This window comes from Aplysia californica, unplaced genomic scaffold (genome assembly GCF_000002075.1).
Source record: "Aplysia californica isolate F4 #8 unplaced genomic scaffold, AplCal3.0 scaffold00392, whole genome shotgun sequence".
Classification (NCBI taxonomy): domain Eukaryota; kingdom Metazoa; phylum Mollusca; class Gastropoda; order Aplysiida; family Aplysiidae; genus Aplysia; species Aplysia californica.
Genome location: NW_004797662.1, coordinates 182,480 through 208,608, shown reverse-complemented (window position 1 = coordinate 208,608; position 26,129 = coordinate 182,480). Strand labels below are relative to the sequence as shown.

General features: G+C 41.5%; 1 protein-coding gene across 1 annotated transcript in view; it reads left to right on the top strand.

Annotated features, from left to right (window-relative positions):
- Window positions 1–21,454, top strand: part of LOC101845413 (formin-binding protein 4) — a gene marked incomplete at its 5' end in the record, with an annotated part of 37,760 nt that extends 16,306 nt beyond the window's left edge. The window contains 15 exon segments of the mRNA XM_005103838.3: window positions 154–186; window positions 865–969; window positions 1,486–1,589; window positions 2,088–2,436; window positions 3,651–3,846; window positions 5,344–7,072; window positions 7,811–7,892; window positions 8,728–8,798; window positions 11,388–11,492; window positions 11,968–12,101; window positions 15,837–16,051; window positions 17,316–17,518; window positions 18,321–18,680; window positions 19,280–19,417; window positions 21,156–21,454. Coding sequence (XP_005103895.1) covers window positions 154–186; window positions 865–969; window positions 1,486–1,589; window positions 2,088–2,436; window positions 3,651–3,846; window positions 5,344–7,072; window positions 7,811–7,892; window positions 8,728–8,798; window positions 11,388–11,492; window positions 11,968–12,101; window positions 15,837–16,051; window positions 17,316–17,518; window positions 18,321–18,680; window positions 19,280–19,417; window positions 21,156–21,314 — 3,983 coding nt within the window. The 3' untranslated portion in view covers window positions 21,315–21,454.
- Window positions 21,455–26,129: the final 4,675 nt, after the last annotated feature.

Below are 26,129 nucleotides of genomic sequence, written 5' to 3'. Positions count from 1 at the left end.
AGAAGATACAAATAACTCTACATACCCCAAAATTGACGAGAGCCTGATTCCATCACGCTGCCTCACAAATGGTTTTACTGAATTAGCATATTTTTTTTCTTTATGTGTGTCCAAAGTTTATCGTGCTCATAATTTCTTCCTTGGTATTTTCAGACCGGTATGGATACAGCAAAGGACTTCATTCAGGTATGCGACATAGATGACCTTAGATACACTTATTTTATTACATTATCGACTAGGAATTGTTCTTGTTCAAGAAAAGCGTGCAACACGTTTCCAGTTTCTTTGTTTTTATATCTTAGCTTTAAGGTGAAAAATAGGTTAACCATTGTCCTTTAATGATATGAAAAAGAAGTTCATTTGACTTGATCTGGGTATGGGTGTTTGTTTTTTTAAATTTCCAATTTCTGCTTTGTGACTGTAATGTGGGGACTCTTTCTCTCCTCCTCCTCCTCCTCCTCCTCCCCCTCTTTCTCTCCTCCTCCCCCTCCCCTTCTCTTTCTACAATTCCCCAGATGCCTTCCTCATTTCTTCACTATTTGAAATATTTGTGTCGAATGTTTATTTTTGTCAGAGCCAACATTGATTTTGTAGAGGGAAAAGGTAATTTTAAGTGTTCACCATTCTGTATTCTGTGTTAACTATTGAGACAAAAATGTTTTAATATAGTAAATTAGAAACGTTTGATGTATAGTATATTTTTTACATTTGATTTCCCTTTTTTCCCCCCTGAATAGTCCCCAGAAAACTTTTCCCCCTCTTTTTGTGATGAAAATTTTAAAGTTATACGGTTCTTTATGCTGAAGTGAACTTTGCATTTATGTCTTAGAATGAAAGAGGTACCGGTATTTTTTGTTTTTGAAGGAAAAGCTGAACCCCCAAGGTTAGTCGGTGACTATGCAGATTCTGACTCTGATGAAAGTGATGACAACCAGGCAGCTGCCAGCACAGAGAGGACTGTCTCTCCAGGTTAGTGAGTGAGAGAGATGAGGCAATGTATTCACAGTGAGAGAGTGAGAAGAGGAGAGGCAAACACACGTACGTTCACAGAGAGAAAAAGAAGAGATTAGACAAAAACAGTCTTACGTTCAGAGGGGGAGGGGGATGGGGGGAGTGCAACAAGCACATGTACAGACACGCTGAGAGAGATATTTTAAACTCAAAACTATGAAAGATGACCATGAAATCAATATGGGCTGTGTGGGATACATCCCAGGAGAGATATGGAGATACTTAATAAATTGTCTTCCCTGCAAGGGTATCAAACTTTCATTTTTCCATATATGCACGATGAAGAGTTGAACCTTTACTTTATAAACACCAGTGACTTTATCATTCTTCCTGTAAATGTGATGTATGAAGTTGCAATAGTCAATTATTTTTTTCTCTTCATTTTTTCCTTTAAATGTGATGTATGAAGTTACAATTAGTGTCCGCATTACTGTAGCATTCCACACTGTACTCAGTTTTCTTGTTTGTTATCAGGCCCGACCCCAGAAGATGGTCCAGACACAGATCAGGGTCAGACGGTCGGGGAAGAAGCGCCACCTGGTGGGGACATGGACGATGAACTGAGAAACTTCCTCTCCGTAAGTCATACTGTATCAGTACATGGAAGGTGCTTCTTTTGGGTGTGGGTTGTTTTTTGTTTTTTTGTTTTGTTGTTGTTTTTGGTCTGTTGTTCCCGTTTGTTATTTTTCTTTTCTGTTTTTCAAAATGAACTGAACTCTTGATTGGAGGGAATTATGTTCAAATTGTGGTGGTTGTAATGTGACCGCTGACACAGCAGATTCAGTCTACATTTGGAATCTTTCTTTGATAATTGATGTTGTATATTTTATGGAGTTCTTTCTTCTTTGTCTCTTATCAATCTGGGTCGTTAATGGACTTTCTCTACTTCTCCACCTTCTCTATCTCTGTCTTAGTGTTTCTATCAATATCTCTTTGGCAGCATGGTTGACATAAAGTGGTCATGTAAGCCATCTGAGTAGTGGTTATGTTGTCTTAATGAGTTTTTAGCTGTTGACATGCGGCAAACTACATCTCAGCTAACTTTGTTCTTATGAATGTTTTTTGTCATTTCTCAGGAAATTGAAGCCATCCCGATGCCAGAGGAAGGCTCCCTACCTCAGCCTGCCCCCATCAGTACAGGAACCAGTAGCGAAAAAACCTGGGAACTGAAGGCTTTCCAGGAGATGGAGAAGAGCCACGAGGAGAGGGAAGCAACTCCACCTCCAAAGGAGGAAACCAGCACGATCTCAGCCACAAGAAAAGCCAACCCGTCCAAGGGGTACTCTATGTTTGTGAAAGGAGAGCCGGAGTTTGTGAGCAGCCCGTCGAGAGACGTTGCCGAGGCAACCGCGGAGTCTGGCAAGATTGAGGACAAGTTGGCTGGTGACCAGGAAGGGGAGTTGAATGAGGAAGAGATTCCAGAAGGTATGTTCATGTCTGTCAAGTCTTTCTCTCTCCTCTTCCTCCAACTCGCCCCCCAATCAAGTTTGCTCTGGGGACTCTCATGGCCTAGAGGTTAAGGTGTTGGCCTCTTTTTCAAAGGTCCCGGGTTCAAAACCGGGTAGTGACAGAAAAACTTTCTTCTCTAAAATTGTCCCCTTTCACCTCCTTTCCTGCTCTCTAGCACTGTTCTGTCTTCTGCCCCTACCCCCTCACCTTCTTTCCTGCTCTCTTGCACTTTTCTGTCTTCTGCCCCTACCCCCTCACCTCCTTTCCTGCTCTCTTGCACTTTTCTGTCTTCTGCCCCCACCCCCTCACCTCCTTTGCCCCCTCCTCTGGGCTCCTGACTGTTTCTGCAGCCTTTTTACTGCTACTCCTTGTCTCCTTCTTACTGCTACTCCTTGTCTCCTTCTTACTGCTGTCTTTCTGCCACACCCCTGATCTTCTGATAGGAAAGATCTACACCTTGCCTTCTCGGACAAGGGCGAAAAATCTCGGAGGACCCGTGTGCAAGTTGCGCTCGTTAAAGATCCCTTTGTGGTCTAAAATCGATAAGAGTAGGCTTCGACCTCCACTCGGGCAAAATTCAAAATTTCCTTCCACCTAAAAATATTACGTGTGTCCCGCGCGCTCATATGACCTTATGCAGTTGCGAGCGCACTCTACTAAAACTATAAGATTTTAAAAACTAAAGGGATTGGTGATCTGTTCTGGGAGCTGGTGAGGTAGTGACTGGGGGGAGGGGTTAAAAAAAACTCCACCCATTAGGGGGGACTACAATTCTGTGACTGGATGGTGTCAGTAATTCTGTGAAAACTAAGTAAGGGTAGTTTGCACATGCTGCTGCTTCTTTCCAATCAGACATCTATCGTCTTTATCTCTTTCTTGTTTTCTTTTGTATTGTCCTCTTTAGTAACACCTCAAATCTTTAGCATTTGTCTGACTTATTCATGTTGAAATTACCTTGTGGTTGGTTGGCGGGTGCTCTAATGTGGTTTGCTCCTTCTTTCCTACCAAACATCTATTGTCCTGATCTTTCCTCCTTTTTTGCATTTGTTATTCTCTTGTAATACCTCTATTCTTCGGCACTTATGTGACCTTATTATGTTGTAAGTGCCGTAAAACTCTTACTAAAACAGAAATTACCTAAAATCACTTACTTAATTTGAGTTTGTTTTTCACGCCCATGTCCTGCACAGAACCAGTGAGCCTCTGGCAGATGGTGCAAGACGAGACCTCTCAGTATTACTACTACTGGAACACGGTGACCAACGAGGTGACCTGGGAGATCCCCACGGAGTACACCCAGTTCCTCCTGCTGCAGCGAGAGTACCAGGAGCGCATCGCCAAGTACAGCGCCGAGCAGCTGCAGAGACTCAAGGAAAAGCAGGCCAGGTCTGTGTCTCTTGGAAAGTCTTTGGGTGTATGGTAATAGTAGATTTGGTCGCTTTGAAGCACAAGGGGGCTATCCCAAAAAATGTTGTTTTGAGAAAACAAAAGACAAAAAGAGTTTTCGCTATAACCAAATAAATATACACCCCAATGACACCAAACTTCTCCTACGGTAGGGTAATTCCCACTTTTGGTGTGGGTCAAGATTTCTGGAAACCCCCCAAAATCTGGGTTGGCCCGCTTGTCCATAAAAGCGACCATAATTTGACACCCTACTAGACGGTCATTTTGAAGGCAGGTGTTTAAGGCATTCAGATGGTCACTGATGGGTTCTACTTCTTTTCTTTCCCTCCTTTGTTGTTTGTGTCTGTGTGTCTTGCTTTCTCCTGCTCTGAATGACTATTTTTATTTCATTGTGGATTTCTCTTTACATATGCAGGTCGACAAACACTCTGCTAGACTCAAAAAGGTCATTTTGAAGGGGGGAGGGGGGGCATGTCTGGCGGTTGGGTTGATGGTTGAAGGGAGTTACTGGTTGGTCCTGCGTCTTGGCTCTGTGTCTGTTGTTTCTGTCATTTAGTATTGCCTTTTAATTTTGTTAAATGACCATCATTTTGTTGATACGTTTTTCTTGGTTCAAAGTAAAACCAGCCTGTAAGGTTTTGACTGGTTTATTTTTTGGCCTGGCCAGACTCTAGGTAAAGATGTCATTATGAAGGAGAGCTGAACTGAATACAACAAAGCTTGCATGGGGAAAAGATAGTTAAAGTTATGTTTTCATTTTTACTTCCAAATTTGTACTGGATTTTGGTTAGGTTTCAGTCAGGTCAAAGTGAAGCTTCAGAGCCTAAAATGTTATTAAAGAGGTCTATGGGCAGAAAAATGTTGTCTTTGTTTCTAGTCAATATTTGAATCTTGACCTTCTACCTTGTCACTCAAGTCAAAATATGTGGCACATCGCGGTGGAATCAGGCTCTCGTCAATTTTCGGGCATACGGAGTTGGGCCAGTCCATATTCTTTGTTTTGGGGGAAAGTGATATCCATCTATGTTGAATAGAAGTCGAGATATGTGTGATTGAAGGAGGTGAGGGTCGTCTGTCTGATTCAGAGGTAAAATAAGTGAGAAACGGCCGCTTAAGTTGAGTTATTTCTTTAGCTTGAGAGTCCGTGGAAACTGAAAAATTACATTTTTTCTGCCTTTAATCAATGTTTTTCAGTAGAATCCACACAGAAATGTGCTCTTTAATGGGCATGAAGGGTGTTGAACGAAAAAACAAAAATTCGATAAGAATTCCCAAACCTGCGGAGAAATGACAATTTCTTGACTTTCATTATTTTGACGAGCGCCTGATTTCACCTCACTGCTTCACATATGCCTGCTATCACACTTACTTGCCGTGTATTAGTATTTGAGTCTATCTGATGTAAATTTGTCAAAGGTTAGTAAGCCAAACTTCAAAATAATTTTTTTTTCTTTCTGCATTCTTTATTCTCTCCAGCAAATACAGTAAAGTCAACGGTACAGGTAGCACAGGGGCTCTGACACATTCAGCTGTGGAGGCACAGAGCAGTAAAAATCTCGACACTCAGGTTTCTACCTCAAAGCAAGAATCCCTCCCTGTTTCCATTTCGTCTTCCTCCTCTCACAGTAGACACAAACATGAAAAGAAGAAGAAAAGCCACAAGTCGAAAAAGCACAAACATCGACGTAATGAGGGTTATTCTTCAGATGAAGGGGGAAAGGGGAGACACTCACCTCATATGCCTGACATCGGACCTCCGGAAGGGCCCACAGCTCCTCCCGCTGTGATAGGTCCCAGCTTACCTAGCATCGTGCCGTATCTATCGGACCAGGAAGACGACGACAACGAGGATGAAGAGGATAATGGGGTCAAGTCGATGCCGGAGCTCGGAGGTCCCGAAGTGGACAGTAGGAAGTCGAGCCCGAGTGACAGCGGGAAGGTGGAGAAGGAAGAAGTTGAGCCGTCCATGCCTGTGTTAGGTTCTGTCAGTGAAGTTCGAGAGGATCCCGAAGACATGGCTCAAGGGGAACAACTGGTGAAGGAGAAAGATGCCGGAGGGACTGATGATGATGGTGAGAATGATGATCACAGTGCACCAGATCTTCCTCCCGAGTTACTGGCGGAGGTTGGCGTGAAGGAGCCTGATGTTACTGCTAGTGCTGGCGAAGAAGCCAATGATGTGTCCAATCAAGCGCAGTGTGTAGCAGTCACAGAAGACGGGGATAGTGATCAGAGTGAAGGGTTCGCTGCCCCTTCCTCTTCCAGTGTCAGCTTATTGCCGAAGGACGAAAGCTCGAGTTCAGAGATCAAGGTGGAGGAGTCAGGTCCTCCTTTGCCAAATGTGGAGAGCTGTGAGGAAGGCTTGTCAGCCGCCGTTTTGCCGAAGCAGGATGCTGAGGGGAAATGTCAGGAGGATGATGTTAAGTTGGAGCAAGTGACAACATCTTCTGCAGATAGTTCTGAAAAGGACCGCACGAAAAAATCTCGAAAAAAGAAGGAAGAGTTGGATATGTTTGCAGAAGACTTCCCCTCTATTGTTTCACCGAAACCCGCGCTGTCCGATGATGAAGCAGTTGCAACGGCCAAGCTGGAAGTGAAATCTGTGGAGCTTGAAAAAGATGCCAAAGACGCTGTCAAGATGGAGTCTATGGAGGAAGGAGAGATTTCGGAAGGGTTGGAGAACGTCAGCAGTGTTGAGAAGGAAAAGGCTGCAGCCAAGGTGGTCTCAAATAGTTCACTGCCCAAGCAAGAGAAACTTTCCTCAAGGAAGTCGGATAAACCGAAAGACAAGCCCATGGCCAGCAGCAGTGGTGGGAATAAATCCTCCAAGTCTTTCAGCATTGTAGCATCTTATGGGGGTACTGACGAGGAGGAGGAGGGAGAACTGAAGGAGAGTGATGGAGAGAGGTCAAAGCGGAGGAAGAAAGAGAAAAAGAAAGAATCGAAAAAGAGAAAATTAGATGTAAAGGCAGAGAAGCCGTCTGTTGACCTCGAGAAAATCGTAAAACCTCCTTCAGAGCACCAGGAAATAGTTGAGGAGAAAAAACTTAAGGAGAAAGGGAAAGAGGAGGTCCCTTGCCCAGAGCAGCAGAGTGGTAGTGGCAATGATATGGCATTGGTCACTGAGGATATTGACCCGGATGACCTTGACGACATTGACCGTGCCCTTGAGCTGGCCCTGGAGAAGAAACTGGAGCGGAAAAAGGTGAGCCCATGTGGTTTGTTTCAAAGGGAATAGTTATGGTTTTAGTTAGAGAGTTTTATGGTAACATACAAAGAAAAAAAAGGTGGAAAGATAAAGACAATAGATGTTTGATAGGGAAGCAGGAGCACACCAACCAGAGCACACGCCAAGCCCCCACTTGGTAAGGGTTTACCAGAAGAAGTCCTTTTTTAAACTCTATAATCAGGAACATGGGAGACTCTTTGGACATTTAACTCTATCCGTACACCCTGGGGTCTTTTTGTACCCCCGTGGTTGTATTCTTGACATTTTAGAATACTTCTAGTACGAAGATCTCTTTGAAACTTTCAGTATTTCTCAAAAAATAATTTTGACAGACTGCTATGCAAAGCGTACGGATCGGATTAACAAGTAAATTTCCTCTTTGGAAAGTGGTTGCACAGAGTTCCCCACATCATATGGATACGATAGTAAAACACGACGTACGGACAGGATTTAATTACTTTTTTAAGGCTCAGCTTAATTATAGTTTTGAGGGATTTCTTGGTGATAAAAGGGTTGCTCTAACTGGCAATGTGACAGAACAGCTAGACACCACTGCTGATAATGGGATAGTCGTAGAATCTTCTCTTTCCATATGTTGTATATATAATATGTCTAACGTCTTGCCTTTTCTGGTCTCAATAATCTATACCTTTTTTTTTTTTTCATCAACCTGTGTCTGTTTTGTTTTAAAAAAGTGTGTGATATATGTTGCAGGTGGAGCTTCAAACTCATGATGTTGCAAGTGTGGATGTGAAATTGGCCAATGGGAATGGAGCCCAGCTTGTCACAGAGACAGGTAAGCTGGTGATGCTTTAGGTAGTGAAGTCTTACAGATGCGATGAGATTAGATTGTCTGTTTGATTGAGCATAGAGTAGCTTGAAATGTGATGCTGTATCTGATTATGATGTTGTTGCCGTGGTCTCAAGACTCAGTCTGACTGCCAATAATAATGTCTCATGTCTACTTGTAATGATCAAACGACGGTACACTGAATGAGAATTATAGAATTATACCCAAACAACCCGAAACCAGTGTTTATGTAGAATGTGTTCTCTGAAAACAGCAAAACTGGTTTATCCTTACCCTGTTAGAGTCTGTAGAATAGAAGAATGGCAATGGCAGAAAAAAAACTTTTTAAAAAGATAATTCAATAGCACTTCAAAAAGGATTTTCTGCATGCTTGGATGGACATTGACGTATTAATAGTCTGTAACATTGGCTGTACCAAGTGTTTCTAAAGATCTAAGCTATCTGTTCAGGGGTGCTACTGGAAACTTCCTTACACAGGTTCACCGAGATTTCAAATACACATGTTGCGACCCCAGTGCCTTCTTGTTGCATATCCATTTTTTTAGCAGTAAAAATGTGACTTCTTCTTAAGCTCACTCTTTGTTATGAACTGTTTTCACTGTTATTAAAAATAGAGATACGACAAGAGAGCACTGAGGTTGCGATGTATGTGTGGTGGGTGGCTGCTTTGAATATTGACAGCTGTTTATGACCCTTTTTCAGCTTAGATTTTTGCTTCTGAGTAATCTTAGCTGTTCTTGGGGAAGTAGACTTCCTGTGATCTGCAAATCTGCTTCTCTGAATTTCTGTCTGACTTTCTGCTTGTTTTTGTTTTTTTCAGCTAAGGATGTTGACTCTAAAGGGGATGGAGACTCGAAGACAGGAGCTGAGGCAGAGGAAGAAAACCTGAAGGTATGTGTGGTCACTGAGTGTGACGTGTCATGCTACGGGTGCTACCTTTTGTAAGAAGTGTATGGTGCCTCATGTGCTCTTTGTTTTGTTATGTTTTACTTTTGCTTATTACTTTTTTTTAACATCAGTTTATGTGGATGGTAGGAGGGCGCTACTGGTACAGTCCATGCCGGCTTTAAGCACGGTCATCGGGAGAAAGCTTTAGCATGCTTAAAGTCGAAGCGTGCTCAAGTGCGAAGTAGACATAATCCAGAGATTTTCATGTAGAAAATTCCACGTGCTATTTCCCTTTGTTTGTAAGTAGGCCTATAGCGGTCCCGCAAAAGTGTGCACTGTTATTTAGACACCCGCCATGGTAGTTTTTGTTCGCTTGTTCGTTTTTGTTTTGTGGTCGAATGGGAAATGAAAACTTAATTTAGACGGCCAGTCACGATACAGCACACTAGGCCTACTGTAACACACTGCCTGTGCGTACCACTGCCCGCTGTGCCACTCATACCACTGCCTTCATCCCACCTCGCGCGTGATACACAATCAGGATTAATGGATAGCGAGGGTCAAAGGTAAAATCTCAGCCAGCCTCCTTTTCTCGTCTCCCCGACTCTCTTTGTATTTTTAAATTTTTTTTGGGTCATGTGTAGCTTTGCCCTAGGCCTAGGCTAGATCCTATGTCCGCGCGCACGGCTGTGTGCATCTCTCTGCCTTCCTCTCCGCCCGTGTGAGTGTGTGTGTCCATCACTTGCGTTCTTTGTGTTTTTCTTGACACACTCCACTGCTGCGGTGTAAACTGTGTTCAAACTTCGATGGGTCATCATGAAAATATTGACTGTCTTGTAAATGAAGCATGCTTGAAGCCGAAGTTACCGTGCTTATAGGCGTGTAATTTATATAGCAAAAATTCGGTAAGAGCCGTTTAGCGTGTTTGAGTCCGAAACGTGCTTAAGGCCGGCGTGCTTATAGCCAGCACGGACTGTAGATCCTACTTCTTTTCTATTCTTGCTGACATAGAGGCGAAAATACTCTTTAATATGTCTTCCCCACATGAAAACAGAACTCAGTATTTCCTTCTGTATTTCTTCAAAGATGTAGTTTATGCAGCGGGGGGTCAACCCTGGATGACAGCGTCATAGCATTTGCCCTTTATGTAGTAGGTACCAGAAACTAAATTTTCAAACAAGCTGTATGCCAAATGTATCTGTTCCATTTGAAAGGCCTATATCCACTGAGCATTTTGGTACCATTCTTTAACCTCTCCGTCAATTTTTAAGAAAATTGTAGTTGTTTAAAATTTGATCAAATTTGTTAAAGTCAGTCACTGGCTGCAACCCCATGTTTGACAGACAATAAAAAAGTAACAAGTCCACTAAACATCTCCACATTAACAGAGTACAATCACTATAACAAATATATGGAGCATAATTTTTTCTCAAGACTGTGAGATCTTTACAAATCAGTATTTTATCACTTCAAACACGATGATCTGTCGTTACTTCGACAAAAACACCGAGCGTTGACCCGGCCGGTGCTGCACCGGGCCCCGCGGCGAGCGAGTCGGCTTATACTGTAGTGTACCACGGATGCGGGGTCACATGCTTTCTGAGTCTCTCGGAAGGATTGATGTAAAATAATTCCAATTTAATTACTTTATTCTAATAGGATATGAACTGATCTTTAAATTAATACTTTTTATAAGCCGGTATTTTACATATTTTGTGTAAAAAGTGATCTTTAAACATTTTGACGGTATTTTTAAAAGCTTTCTATAAAGACGCCAAAGGCTAAACTTATATCACGGGAAAGCCCGTTTAAAGCTCTACAGTTCTCCGCCAATGAAAAGACGGTATTTAATCATCCCTCATTCCGCGAAGCATTTGAATGCATGCGTGTCAATTTTTCACCCGGCCGACCACGCATTCCGACCCCGAGGGGCTTCGCTTTCCTCAGCGATTCTCCAGCTCCTAATAATCGGACATATAAACAACTTACACCATTGTAACGAGGAAAAGATGAACTTTTACAAGGTGTACGGCATTTGGTGTTTTATAGCGAAAGAACAAAGAAACAGCGATCGGAATTACCCCGATTTTACCGATACCACGCCCTGCGATGCCGTGTTTACGCTACCTATATGTAGCCTGAGTTGTGTTGATTGAAGCATTCAATTTTTATGATAAATTATAACCCAAGTTACCACTTTTAAAAGTATGTTTTTCTGGTTTTGCCATGCAATTGCTTTCTTTCCTATTCACATTATGATCATAAGTGGAATACGTTATTGGTACATTTGTTTGTTGTTCTTTCTGTGAGTGATTGATGTGGGCTCTTTTTTCATCTACTGCTTCTGCCCAGCAGATCAGTTTTGCATAAATCTATGATTTTATCTTTTCTTTATGAAAATTGAGTTTATATTTTTTATTACCTGCACACTCATGTGTTTTATTTTTAACATCTACATTCATGCATTTTATTTTGACACGTACATTTATTCGTTTTTTTATTTTGACTCATATGTTTATGTGTGTTGAAGTTCAAAGTTCATGCTTTATTTCAACTCATAAATTAGTGCGTTTTGGGGTTTTTTCCCGCCAGACTGAGATAAAGGAGATGGCAGAGCTGGCTCTGAACAAGCTGGAGTTTCTGGACATCGGCACAGACAACCTGTCGCGTCTGCAAATCTTGTTTATCGAATTGCAGGTAATTGACAAGGCGGCTCTTGGTTTGTATGGTGAATGCTGACCCTACATTAAGTAGAAACTATTGTTTTTGTGAGTTTTTGCCAAATCAGTAGGGAATGAAAACATTTTACAGTAAACCAAAGATAAATCAGTTTTTAAAAATTTGTACTCTGTTGTGGTTAATGATATTATGTTGAATCAAAATAGTTGAAGTTGTATGAACTAAGGTTATATTTGTTCAATATAAACAAGAAGACCTTCTTAGCAACCCAGTAACCTTTTTGCAAAACTTTTATGTTGCGTTAAAAAGATATAATTCATACTGTGTTTTCATTGTAACTCTGAAATAATCATCTACATCCATTAGTAAATTTTAAAGATTTATTGCAGATGGTTGAGGGGTGGGGGTGCAACTTGTTTCTCTATACCGAAAGAACACGAACCAGCCAATAAATAAAACTTGTTTGTTCTCTTCTCTTCCTCCTTCCCTTTAGACGCGGCTGACAGACTGGGGTGCGGGCGGGCTGTCGAGCCAGTACTTTCGTCAGCAGCTGGTGGTGGCCGAGGGTCTCCTGCAGCAGTACGAGCTGAGCGCGGTGCCCGAGGGCTGGGCGTGTCAGTGGGACAGGTACGGCCGCCCCGGCTCCATCTTCTCTTGTGTCATAGGCCTAGCACGGCAACCCAACTCAAACATGCTGCAAGCACCACAACAACAACAACAACAACAATAGTAGTACTAGTAGCAACAGCAGCAATGTCAGCTACAATAGCACCCTCTCCGAATCGTTATTTGGTGATCGGAGAACGTAGTTTTTCCCGGATTGGGTTCCTTTTTTTTTCCTCTTTGTGTCGTGCCTCAGCATGTATGGACCCGGCTTATGATGTAGGATGGTGGTTAAGATGGTTTCATGTATGGCTGAAAATATACAGGAGTTTCGGATGATAGCGTTAGGTCTTGAAAGTTGATGGCTGTTTTAAGGTGGTTTTAAAAAGTAGCTTGAATTAAAGGGTGAAAAACGAAGTGTGTTAGTATCGCAAGGACCGTGGAAAAGTTATCACAACGCCAATTACAGTAGTAATTTCCTCTTTGAGATTTGAGAGTAGTCTCTGAAAATGGTTTGAAATTTGGAGGAAGATGTGATTTCTTGGAAGGTCAGATTTCTGTGCCATGGTCAAGTAACAAATATATCACTTTCTGCTCATTCTATGGTCCCAAAACTGAGAGAGGTGAAAAGTTCTGACCCATGTAGACAGAATGTTATTAGCTTTCCCTTGGCTCCACTGAAGTAATAACAACAAGAGTTGTAAACAGATTGATTCAACCAAACTGACCGCTGCAGCTGTTCCTAATTAATGCTTTAGTGAATTCTTCTGTCTAAAGTTTTGTAAGATATTACTGTGAGGAGAAGAGGGTATCATGTGTAGGTGGGTTTTTAATGGCTTTAAAAAAAAATTAATGTATCAGATAGCGTCAGTTCGGTTCGGATGCGGTCTTCACATTATCAAAGAATAGAATATCAGATATTATAAGTGAGGATTTTCATTTTCATGAAGGAGATTTTTGTGACAGTTTACACACTTGAAATTGCTTTTGAAAGATAACTGAAAGTGAAAGACAGAAAAGAGGGAGGGGGTGGGTGGGGGATAGGGGGTACCAGAAGTGATAAATGAGCCTGGTCCATCATGCCGTGGTCACAAAAAGTATCAGCACTGTGATTTTGTGTTTCTAGCCACACTGTGACTTTGTTATATGAAATGATCATGACAATGACAATACATGAACAAACACCTGACGCTGATGTGTGCGCGTGGCGGACAATGGAAGAAGACGAGGCAGCTGCCTCCGCTGGCAGATTCTCTAAGTGGAAGCCAAAGTCACTGGGAGATGAGCCCGGAGACTTTAAAGTAAAGTTGGAGAAACTTCCAACCAGTGTTGGTGCAAGGTGAAATGTTCACAATTTCTGGAAGTAAGTACTTCTTTTACTTTTTTAACTGTCAGTATGTCTGGACTCTTGTGAATTAGGGCGGGGGGTTGTTGTAGCAATGATTAAGGTCAATTTTTGTACTTTTTTTTTCTTTTTCATCCTCTGTTGCCGTTAAGCGTACAACATATATGAAACGAACTTAAAAAAAAAAATCAACAGCTGGGGAACTAGTCTTGTTAAAAGTGGGAATATAGGCGATTATGGGTAGATCTCTACCTGGCAAAGTGTAAAATAGCCTCAGATCGGATGGTTGGAATGGAGTACAACTATGGGAACTAAATGATTTCAATGACAGTTTTGGTTGCAGAAGGGAAGTAAAGAAGCTCTGTTTGTATATTTTTGTAAGCCAAAAGAATAGATCCTTAAGATTGTAAGGAAATAAGTTTGAACAGTGACAGCAGGGATCTGTTAGAGTAGTATATTTATTAGAAGTGATCAACAAGAAACTGTTTTGTGGAGAGTTTTAAGAGCTCTATACTAATGTCTTTTCAGATGCGTCTTTTTTTCAGATGCTGAAGCTGCCAGAAGTGAAGAGAAGCTCTTTGTTCTGCGGAGAATGTTCTGAGATGCTTTGATTGAACTTAAACAAAATTCTGAAAAAGCTTGCTAGGTGTAAACAATTCGGCCTCTTGCTCCTCTTGATGGGAAATGAGGTCAAAATGAAAGCTACTGTGAGAGGAGTAGGATTTTGATAAGAGTATAACACTTGCATTCTCAGACTCTGTGTACTTTTGGTCTTTGCTGTTCTGATCATTGAGAATGGCAAAATGTGACTCCTCTTGAGAGAAAGCTCTATGGCAGTCTCTCAGATTTGAAGCGGACTGCACTGTTTGTGCGCGACATCGGACTGACTGTCTAGCTGCTGTCATCGAAAACAAGGAAGAAGAAGGAAGAAGCTAAGAGTATAACACTTGCGTTCTCAGACTCTGTACACTTTTGGTCTTTGCTATTCTGATCATTGAGTGTTTCTGGTGTGGGTGGCTGGACAAACTCCAACTGCTGGTGGACTTGAGTCCTTTGTGTGTCACACATCAGTACATCGTTGTCCGTGTTCACCTGGTCATGAGCTGATTGAATGGGTTTTCTGTTGAAACAGTAGACTGTCTTTTGACTCCTGCTTTTTCGGAAGGTTTTTCAAAATCCTTAGACGCCTCAAGGCTTTTTGGAGTTTTTTTTTTTTTTACTGAAATTCAAGTTTAACAGCGTTCATTCTTTATGATGAGCAAAACGTTTTTGTAAAAGTCTAGTGGAAATTTCTGTAGCCAGATTCATCTTTGTAACACCCCTGACTTATTGCTATTATTTTGTAACTTTTATGGGTCTCAAGTCACTTCGTTGGACAATTTTGATTGGGCTGAGGAAGATTGTCTTGAGCCCAAAGGAGGCGTATAGAAATACTGCAAATGCATTTTATTTCCACAAACTGATGTCTTCAGTTGTGGTAAAGATATGGTGTGTTTAATCACATATGAAAAAAGCAGCAAGGTGTCTCTTTTTGAATTGTCTTTGTCTTAGTCTTAGTTGTGTGGGTATCTCTTTCTCTTTGGTCGTGTTTTCAGTCAACTGGACCTTGTGACTGTCGAAGGAAAGTTGTGTGTGTTTGTTTCTCTTTAAGGCTGCAGTGATGGGGTCTAGTGTAACTATGTTTTCTGTGAAACATGAATATTTTGTCATTGCAGTTTTCTCAAAATATCGTGATGTTTGTCAAACCAGACAGTCTAATCCAGTCTCCTCTCAAGCTGGTAGGATTTTATTAAGCAGTCGGACGTCTTGCGCAAACTGTAAAATGTCTAGCCTTTGATGTCAATTAAAAGGCTAGGTGTTTTTGGCGAAGAGGACATGATGCTGGTGGTTCTAAAAGACAGGACGCAGGAGAAGATAAAAGACGTTGTTATTAGATGTTGAGATAAGATCAAAGATCAATGACCTGTTGCACAAGAGGTGTATTTTTGAAGTTGGAGGATTTTCCCAGAGGTTTGTTTTGGCAGAGTCAAGTGGTCTGGCAGCGGGTAGGAAGTTGTTTGTGAAGCACTGAAAGAGTGGACTACGAGCTGCTGGCTGTGCCCGTGTGCGTGTGTTGTGTAGGTCAGGTATGATGTTGGAACAAAGTGCTGCAGTTGTTTGCACAGCCAAATGTTTTTAGATTTTGTTTGTTATTTTGTACGTTTTAGTTGATGTAACCTGCTCAAAATACCTTTTGCTCCTTCCCGTACTGCTCCTTCCCCCTCTCCCTCCCTCCGACTGTTCATCCCCCCCCCCCTCCCCAACTTCTCACCCCCTTTCCTCTTACTCTATCCCCCTCCCCTCCCTATCTCCACCGTCATGACTTGGTCCGTGCGTCACCTCCTGCACCGTTTCTTCTCTCCCCCGGATCGTAGAGCCAACAACCGCTACTACTACCGCCACAAGGTCACCGGCCGCATCCAGTGGGAGTACCCCGAAGTCAAGGACGACAAGGAGGAGGTCAAGGAGAAGGAGAGCGGCAGGAAAGCCTCGACCAATGAGAACAGGTCGCGAGATGCCTCGGAGGTGGAGGATCGCAAGAGCCGGAGCAGCAGCGGCCGCCACAGGAAGCGAGAGGAGAAGGAGAGAAGTGAGTGATAAGATGAAGGATGAGGAGTGAGTGATAAGATGAAGGATGAGATAAGGTACAATAGGATGATTTTTGGCAGCGTCTCAGTTGAGTTTGAGTAATAAGTGACACATCTGTACCATCATTCTCTGGTGATCCCCACCTTACAAGAAACAGATCATTGTTGTTGGTTTTTTTACTTTACCTTTTTATGTGTTGGCATCTGACACATACGTTTGACGTTTATGTACTGCGTGTCAGTTAGCTAGTAGTAGTTTGTTTATTGAGGCATCAACTATAATGTTCATGTACTGTGTTAACCGTCATTGTGGTCAAAACATGAGTGCCTATATAATTTTTTTGGCTCAGGTTATTAGTGAGGTAAAAATGTACCCTCAATACAGTCAAGCTTTGTTTCATGTACTAGAAATCTATTTATTCAGACTTTTAAAAAAAAACTTTTGCTCAAGCCATAGTGTTGTTTTTAGTAAGCACTTTATTTTACTCACACAAATTTTTTTTATGACATTGGTTCTTAATCTGTGAACTTAAAAAGCTAGGTTTTTCAAGTTTTTACACTTATTTCGCTAGAGCCAGATTTGAAAGTGCCACAAAATAAAAACTAAACCAGATATAAAAAATTACTCTTACAGGCAGTGCGATTTTTGCCTTATAAGTGTGTATGCTAAATATGAACCTAATCTGTTTATGAATAAGGTGAGAAAATGGTACCACGTTATGTCTCTAAACTCCAAAGTGGCTGCAGTTTTCATGGCAACGGAATCAGTAAAAAAAAATTTTCGCGATTGGTAACTAATCTCCATTGCCATATAATCGTCCACACCCAATATAAGCTCCTTGGGAGTGTTATTAGCTGAGATAGACTTATTCCTTAAGCCAGGGGATACCAAACAGTGCACTGGTCAAATATTGCCCTCAAGGTTAGTTCGTCTGGGCCTCAACCATGAGGGCAAAAAACTTGGTCTCCAAAAGTTCATTGAACTCTACAGTGCAAACTAAACATGCTTCTTTTTATAGACTTCATGTGGTCTTGCTAATGTGTCATACTCTTCCTCGGCTCTAATGTGACAAACTTTCATTTAAAATGTCGGTGGATAGAATTGATCAAAATAGTAATCAGGCCTGAACAGGCATTCTTTGTTATCCAGCCCACTTTGAACATTTTGGTGACCCCCTGGCTTAGGCAGTTGTATCTTGACAGAGATGCTTAGGCAATTGTATTATATAAAAAAAGTCTTAGATGAAGTCTCTCCCCCATGTTTAGGCAAGTACGACAAGCACAGCAGCTCCCACCGACACAGGCGCAAACGCCGGCGCCGTAGAGACCACAGCAGCAGCAGCGAGGGGAGCGCGGCAGACGCGACGGCCACCCCCAGACGCCAGCACAAGAGCAAGCGGAAGAAGCGGCAGAGGTCAGAGGTCAGATCTCCCAGTGTGGAAATTCTGGACGATCCGGATGTACTGGAGGTAGGATGCCCAGTTGTTGTGTGTTTTGGCTGGTGTCTAGGGTATTATATTTAGCGCCCATTGTAGAAAATTTCATCAAATCCTTACGAGATATGATGATGTGTAGTGTGTTTTGACTGTCATCCAGAATGTTATACCCAATGCACTCTGGAGAAATTTGCATCAAATCTTTACAAGATATCGTCACACCAGAACTATATTGTCCAAAGTGCCACTTTACTTAAACCTATCCGTACGTGATGTTTTACTTTTGTATCCATACGATGTACGGAACTCTGTGCCTCCACTTTCCAAAGAGGAAATTTACTCGTTAATCCGATCCGTACGCTTTGCGTAGCAGTCTGTCAAAATAATTTTTTTTTTGGAAATACGGAAAGTTTCAAAGAGATCTTCGTACTAGAAGTATTTTAAAATGTGAAGAATACAACCCGGGGGGATACAAAATTACCCCAGGGTGTACAGATAGGGTATAGTACACTTTGGCCAAGATAGTTCTGAGGCGATGTTATGTTGATATGTGGTGTGTTTTGACTGTTGTCTAGGATGCTATACCCAGCACACACTGTAGTAAATATCAACAAATTCCTATTTATTTTAATATAATATGTGGTGTGATGATTTGTGATAAGGTGTTGGCAGACTATGAGGTGTGGTGGCTGGAGTGTAGGATGTTAGAAGACCACTTCAGTTTGCTTGTGTTTTGGAGTTTTGAGTTGAGGGAAAGAGAGAGAGAAAAAAAAGAGAAAAAGAAAGAAAGAATATGAAGGTGACAGAATTTTTTCATTTTTCTTCCTGTGTGCAGGTGAGAGATGGGAGTGGCTCTCCACAGGCCGGAAGCTCCCGGGCATCTCCACTGCCCCCAGACCTGACCGCATCTGGCTTAGAGCTTGGAGTGAGCCCGCTGCCCAGCCCGCCACCTATCCCAGCCCCACCTCACTCAGAGGAGGGGGAGAACCCGCCAGAGCTCCAGCTGGAGACAACCGGCTCTGAGGTCAAGGACCCAGAGGCTGATGCTGGGCTCGGTGATGGTATCGATGGTGAGGCGATGGAGGAGGAGGGCGGGGAGAAGAAGGAGGAAAAGGAGGCAGAGGAGGAGAATTCGGCCGTGATCTCACGACCTCCCCAGATCATCATTCCCCCACACGTAGTGGCCATGCAGCCCGTAAGCTCTTTTGTCTTGTTTGAGCTTTGAATTCTACACTCTGCTAAACCCGCGCGCTCATATGACCTTATGCAGTTGCGAGCGCCGTAAAACACTTACAAAAACAAAACAAAACTCTGCTAAATGTACTTGTAGAATGGGTGGAACAGAGCTGAATGCATTTCTAAATCATGTGAAATAGTTACTGCTGTTTGAGCTTAAAGAAACACCACATTATCTAGAATAAATTTGCTGTTTGAGCTTAACGCTATCCTAAATTATGAAGAATACAACACAATCCTAAACTATGAACAATGATTATGTTATTAGAGTTGAACAATGTTGTTATATATAGAAGAGGGTCCAGGGTTTTATACCAACATTAATATGATTATTATTCTTGTGACAATATGTTTCTTCGTTATTTGTACAAATAAATATCTTCTCTCTTGTGTCAGTGTTTGGTTGGCACTCTAGTATGGTCTGTTTCCTCTACTTCTTTTCATTGTTAATGTAATTTCTTCATCTGTTTGTAGTGGTATATGGTTATTGTTGTACTTGCTCGTTGTAAATTATGTGCAACTTGACAACAACAATATTCTGTCCTGTCCCTGCAACAGCCTGAGCTTTACTCGGCACCACCTTTGCCCTCGGCACCAGCTGTGACGAGCCAACCTGGCGCCTCGACGACGGAGACAAACCCTTCACAGCAGGAGGCAGACGCAGAGAAGCAGATCAAGAAGAAGAAGAAAGAAAAGGTAAAGGCAACACCAGAGGACAAAAACTTGGGAGCACATTTCAGAATTTTGATTAGAGCTTTCTGCAAAGCGCGCATTGGTGCAGGCTGTGTGCGGAATCGGGACTCCTCATACTTTGCAAGTCGGTGTTATTGAAATAAAGTGTTCGCGTTTCATTGGATGGGTGAAAGTAATTATACCTACTTGGATGGGGGATTGTAAATTATACCTACATCTACTTGGATGGGTGATAGTAAATTATACCTACATCTACTTGGATGGGTGATAGTAAATTATACCTACATCTACTTGGATGGGTGATAGTAAATTATACCTACAGTGTATGTTGTAGCTTTCTGTTCAAGACTAGCAGATTTTCAGTGTCACTGCATCTTGCCCTACCACAGTTGTTACTACTCTCACCGTGCATGGGTCTACTTGAGCCATACAAGTTATTGCTTTTCTCTGAGTTTGAGCAATAATTTGAGTCTGTCAGTTCATAATAATATGAATCATGACACCCAGACTGGTTCTTGATAGGCGAAATTCTTGTTCTAGGCCCTTCCGAACTCTCAAAGCAGGATTTATTTTTTATATAATAATGAGAGGAAAATATTATACAATAGACTGAAATACTTAAGTCAAACAAGACCCCAGTACAACATTGAACACTGACATGAAGTTGACTGGATACATGTATATATTGTACGCATGTGTGCTCCCTTTTTTGACCTGGTGAGCTAGTAATTTTTTTTCAGGAAATATTGCTGGACACCCTGGACATTTTACTATTACTGGTTGGTCGGTGGGTCAGTCATGGGGAATATACATTTTCCCCTGAAAATACTCATTTTCATATTTCCCAATACTCATTTCGGTTTTCTGTTGTTGGCACCTCTGCAGTTGCGAGCCCCGTAAAACCTCTTCTAAAACTAAAACAAACAGAAGAATGCCTTTTTTATTGATGGTTGGTAATTTGCTTGAAATTAATTGCAGGTCATGGTTTGTTTTATTATTTGAAATGGGCAGATGCTTGTCACAACATTTGTAATTTGTTATATTCCTTTTGTTTGTCAATTTTTTTTTCAGTTACGGAAGCTTTTATAAATGATGTAGCTTCATCTTTTCAAAGTGCTGATTCTTTTGCTCAATAATCAATCAGAGCCATGTGTATGAACAATGCTCTGTCCGTGCACTATGAGATATAACCACCACTTTCCTGTGGGGTTTTTTGCGAAGTCCTGTTAGAATTATCTCTCGGTGAAGATGTTGTTCCTGATCTTAGCGAATGTGCTGAGCTATTTATCCCGTGTGATGCAATGGGGTAGAGTGTGCCAAAATCCTGATGACACAAACTTAATGGAACCATAGAATTTCTTTGCGTTAAGTTTCAATGCATAAAATAAATCGAAAAAATTTGAAATTCTTTAACGGTTACTGTAATTTTGTTTTACAGTGTTCACAAAAGTCTGTTGTATTTGAAATATTTCTTTGTTTTGTAAAAGGAGTTAGAGATCTGTGGCTGATGGTAGAAAGAACTCTTGCTCTCTGGTCTTGTATTTTTTTTTTGTGTGTGGAGAAACTGATGGAGTTTTTCATGATGAGAGCTGTACAGTGTGCAGGGACTGAGGGATTTGCAGGTTTTTTTCCTTTCTGGTGGGAAAGTCGTGTGGATACAAGACTTGAAAACGGTAGTTTGATCACTATAAGTTCAAATGTGTTTTATTAACAAGTTTGGTTTGTCCTTTGACTTTGACAGAAGTCGTCGGCTGCAGGCTCCAGTGGCATGATGAAGAAGAAGCACATGAGCTCCATGGTGCAGAAGTGGCAGCGGGTCAAGAAGGAGGTGGAGAAGGAAGACAGGGACAAGGAGCTCAGGCAGGCAGCCATCAGACAGAAGATTCAGGAACTCAAGTAGAGGACAAGGGCACACAACACACATATGTATACGCGCACTCATACACGCACACACACACACTCATCATATTTATACTCTGTGAGAGCCTTCAGTGTTTGTGCAACTTGATGCATATTCAAAAAATCGTAGTGGTAAAAAGGGTAAAGATAAAAGAAAAGTTGCTCCCCCCCCCCCTCCCCAAATCTCAATTTCAAATGTACTGGACCTAGTGTGTAGATATAGAAAATGGGGAAATGGCGGGTTTTTATTGTTGTACTATGCGAATGCACAGTAGGGTTTTATTTTACTTTTGTCAAAAAAAGTGCCCCCGGTATATTGTGAGAGGCTGTCAGCGTCTATCCAAATTGGGAGTGAGAAGTGAATGTGAGGAAACCCTTGGATAACATTAGATAGGGGTTCCACTTTGGAAAAGATTTTTTTAACTCTCTGAATATCGCTGTAATTGAAATGTTCTCACTGTAATACAGACTGCAGATACAAAATTGGGAGAAATCGACTGTCTTGTAAGAGTGAAAATGTTTTTGAAGATCATTTTGAATTTTAAATTCAGTGGCACCCTTAGATTCCTAGGGACCTGGCAGTGCTACTGATCAGTTTTTTCTGTTGTTCACCATTTGGGTTGTGAAGCCATTGTGAAGTTGTTTTTTTCCCAGTTATTTTAAAAGGTCCAGAGGTTTGGTTAATTTCTTAGAGCTTTTCACTCTCCAATTTCCCTCAATATTTATTCAACTGTTGTTTTTAGGGCATTTTATGGAGACCTCGGCACGCTTCATTTCACCATATTCTTTAGATAAAGTCATCTGTTGTAAAGTAGAAATTATTCATTGTGAGATGAAAGTCATCCATTGTATGCTGATAATCTTCTATTGTCAGGTGAAATTCACCCATTGTATTTGTATGGTGAAAATTATCCATTGTGAGATGAAAATCTGTAAGAACTTTGTAGAGTCACAAGACATTAGAAGAAGAAGTTCACTCTTGTCATTAGTGAAATACTAGTGATGGACACAGTGGTTGTTGAGTTCAAATATTGATGTTGAACTGTCATAATGCTTGTGGTGTCAGGGAAGGGGGGCTGTAAGTGTGTTCTGTTAGTGTGTGTGCATGAGAGAGAGAGACAGAGAGACAGACTGATAATGAAGTTGTGTGTGTGTGTGTGTGTAGGGGGGGGGGGGTGGCTATGGACAGACGAGATACGTGTGGGCATGTTTGGGATCTGTACATGTGTTCACAAGTGACTGGGGGCCGTTTACGTGTGCATGTTTGTGAGTGAGTGCTTTCTGTTTCCCCTTGTCGCATGTGCATTATCTTGGTACTTGTACGTAATGTCCCTACCCCGTACAGTTCTAGTGGTTTCATGTAAAACTGGACTGTTATGAATGTTTTAACACACCGGGGCGGTGCTACTGACTGGGGGGGGGGGGGCTTTAACATGTTCTTATGCTCTGTAGAATTGTAAATGGGCTGATTCATCAATGTCATGCCCATAACTGCTGCTTTTTCTTTCCTAATCCTTACTATCGTAATTTTTCCTCTACTTCTTTTGTATGTTTACCACACTCTTGTGACCCACTATTTGCGGGGTACCTTTATAGTCATTGCAGACTTTGTGCTGTTGAAGCTACAGAGGTGAGCAGAGTAACTTCAGTAAGCCTGATTCCCTGTAGGGACTTTTGACATCCACCCCTTGGCACTCATATGACCGTTTGCAGTTGCGAGCGCTGTAAAAACTCTACTAAACCTAACTGAATGTTTCAGCCTAGTGGGTGGTTGGCAGTTGGTCTAAGATGGTTTGCTCCTTCTTTCATGTCAAATATCTATCGTTTTTATCTCTCTTCTTTTCTTTGTTTGTTACTGTTACTCTCTAATCTTGTATGTCGCTGTTAGTCTGTAATCTAAGGCACTTAGATCTCTGTGATCTGTATGTGTTGCAAGTACTGTAAAGCTCTCACTCCATCTGTTCTGACCAGGTCGCGACCTCAGAGCTTTCTTGTCCTATAGCTCCATTTTTAATAACAGTGAAAACAGTTCGTAACAAAGAGTGAGCTTAAGAAGAAGTCACATCTTCAATGCTTAAAAAAATGGAGATACGACTAGAAAGCACTGAGGTCGCGAGGTGCTGGTTATGTTGCATCACCTCACACTCACACCTCACAGCATTGGCTCCCTGGTGGCTGGAGAGTGCTTCTGATAGCACTTGCTTCTCTCAGGACCTTTTTTTTGTGCCCTGTGCAAAATTATTGTTATTGTGAGGAAGTGCTTTATTTTAAAACTCATTAGCTTCAGTAAGGATTGTTGCCGAAAGTTTGTTGTGAATGTTATTTGATTGTTGCATTTTTAGCTGGTTTGTGTATGTGTAAATATTTATTGAGTAGAATCACCTGTCCTGTTTTAAAGAGAAGCCATTGTACACTAAAAATGTAAATAAACTGTGAAAAAATATTTGACAGAATTTGCTCGCTTATTTGATTCTTCTTTCCTGCTGCTTGTGCCCCGGTGTCCACACTAGATCCTGCCTTCTGTCTGCTGGTTCCTCAACCCACATTGACAGCAAGACAAAAGTTGGTCTATATGAGCGTTGTGACAATGTGTCATGATGGGATGGAATCGGGCACTGGTTTTGGCCATGTAGAGTTATTGGCATCGTCTTCAAGCTTGTTTATTTGTCTTGCTTGAGATGAAAAAAACAACCCATCCATCTTGAATTTGAAGGAGAGGGGTAAAATTAGTCAGAAACTGGCCACCACGAATGGGGACTTCCATAGTCTTTTGGAAACGGAAAACTGACATTTTTTGTACATACCTTTAACCAAAGTTTTTCAGTAAAATCCACACAGAAAAGTGTTTTAAAATAGATCTAGACATAAATGGTGTTGGTCCAAAAAACAAAAATTTGATAAAACTTGTGACACTGCCTGACAAATACCGGTTTCTTCGATTTCATTATTTTGACGAGCGCCTGATTTCACCACAATGTACACATATGTTTTGAGTCCAAAAAGTGCAAAATTTAAAGACGGCTGATAATAATATTCACTAAGCTGAATCTTGGTAGCTGAATAAAAGTTTTGTGACGACATACAGCTCTAGAGTGAGAGGAACTTTTCCCCTTACGATCCAATGGGGGGGGGGGGGGGGGTGAAAGCATAGATTTGGGAGAAAATGCATTTTGTCTCACAGCTCTTCATGTGGACATTTTTGCCTTCTACAACAAGCAGGAAGAAATGGCAATCAATAATCAGTGGACCCAAGCACCTTCTATTCTATTCTCTCTATTGTCCACCACCCAAACACAACACACAAAAAGTGAATATTCACTTAAACACATGAAAATATTGAAACAAACAGCAAAGTGGTTCCTTTGACAATATGTTGTTTAATATAAAATGTACAATAAAAATTATAAAATGTGCCTAGTTTCATTATAAATCATCCTTTGCAAGATGATGGCTTTTATGTCGTACAAGGGAGGGGAAAAATGTTATTTGCATCCATAACAAATACGCACAGATGGAGAGACAGAGTAAGGAAAGAGAAAGAGAGATAGAAAGATAAGGAGGGAGGGTTCATAATACAAGATGGAAACTTAACAAAACAAGCCACCTGAAGCCCAAACTGACAAAAAAAATCAAAACCAAACCAAACCAAACTCTCTCTCTCGGAGAAGCGAAGCGGTGGTGGGGGAATTCCCCTACCCTGACACGCTGACATGCAGAGATGACGATCAATTGGATGGGACGCCAAGGTCCTCACAAGAAGTAGAAGACTCATGACTACTGTGGTGATAAGCAGTTCACAACCACTCCACACACACAATCATAAAGCAATACATCTAGCCCGCGGCACTACCACTACCAAAGCTAAGTGAGAATCACGATTCAAGTCGGCAGGGGGGGACCACCTCCCACCAGAAATGGAATCAATCAAAACAAACTAAAAAGGAATCAAAATGGCTTCACAGGAAACATCGTCAAAGCAGAAACTTCTATTTACTGTTAGACCGAACCGCAGAACTATCATTTAACACAGTGGTCACCAGGGAGAAAAATCATCTCCAGATCAAATTTATAATGCCAAGGGTTAAGAGATCTAACAATAAACCTGGGATTCTCAACCTTTTTCGGTGAGTGTAGAATAACCCAAACCTCAGGGAGCCATTCAAGCTTCTTATTAAAATTAATATAAACACTGAATTTCATTTATTGTCCAGTAATGAGCCAACTCCCAACTACTATTCTAAATGAATGAGTAATAGCATCATGCTGTTGCAGCTGTTATTGGACGGGGTTGTTTTTTTTTACCTGACCTTGACATGCGATAGCGAGCGATCAAAAAAGTACTGTTATAATCACCGATAATCCAGTTGAGAACCCCTAGGGTACATAACGATGGAGCGTGATGAGCAAGTACTGCGGAGAGGAAAGGAGGACTGTGCATATTTGGGAGGAAAAGTTAAGATGATTAGGCCAACTGCCGTGCCTGTCAGTTGCTAGGAGGAGCAAGCATGAACTAAGATGAGCATCCTGCAGGATGTGGGTATACGGCGCTGTGCACTATTTTTGTGTTGTTGTTTGTTTGTTTTTTGCTTGTGTGATGGCCAAGGGAAAACCAGACATAAAATTATTTTTTGGCATTAAAAAAAAAATTATGATGCCATAGGGAAGTCTTTACAAAAAATACAAAGAAATGGTAGGCATTATTCTGAATCAGAAAGTTGAGAAAATAAGGTTTCAAATTATACCCAACATGGTAGATTTATTTTTAAAAGGAAAACGACTAAAGCTTTTTTCACAACCTACGCATATTGGGGGGTGG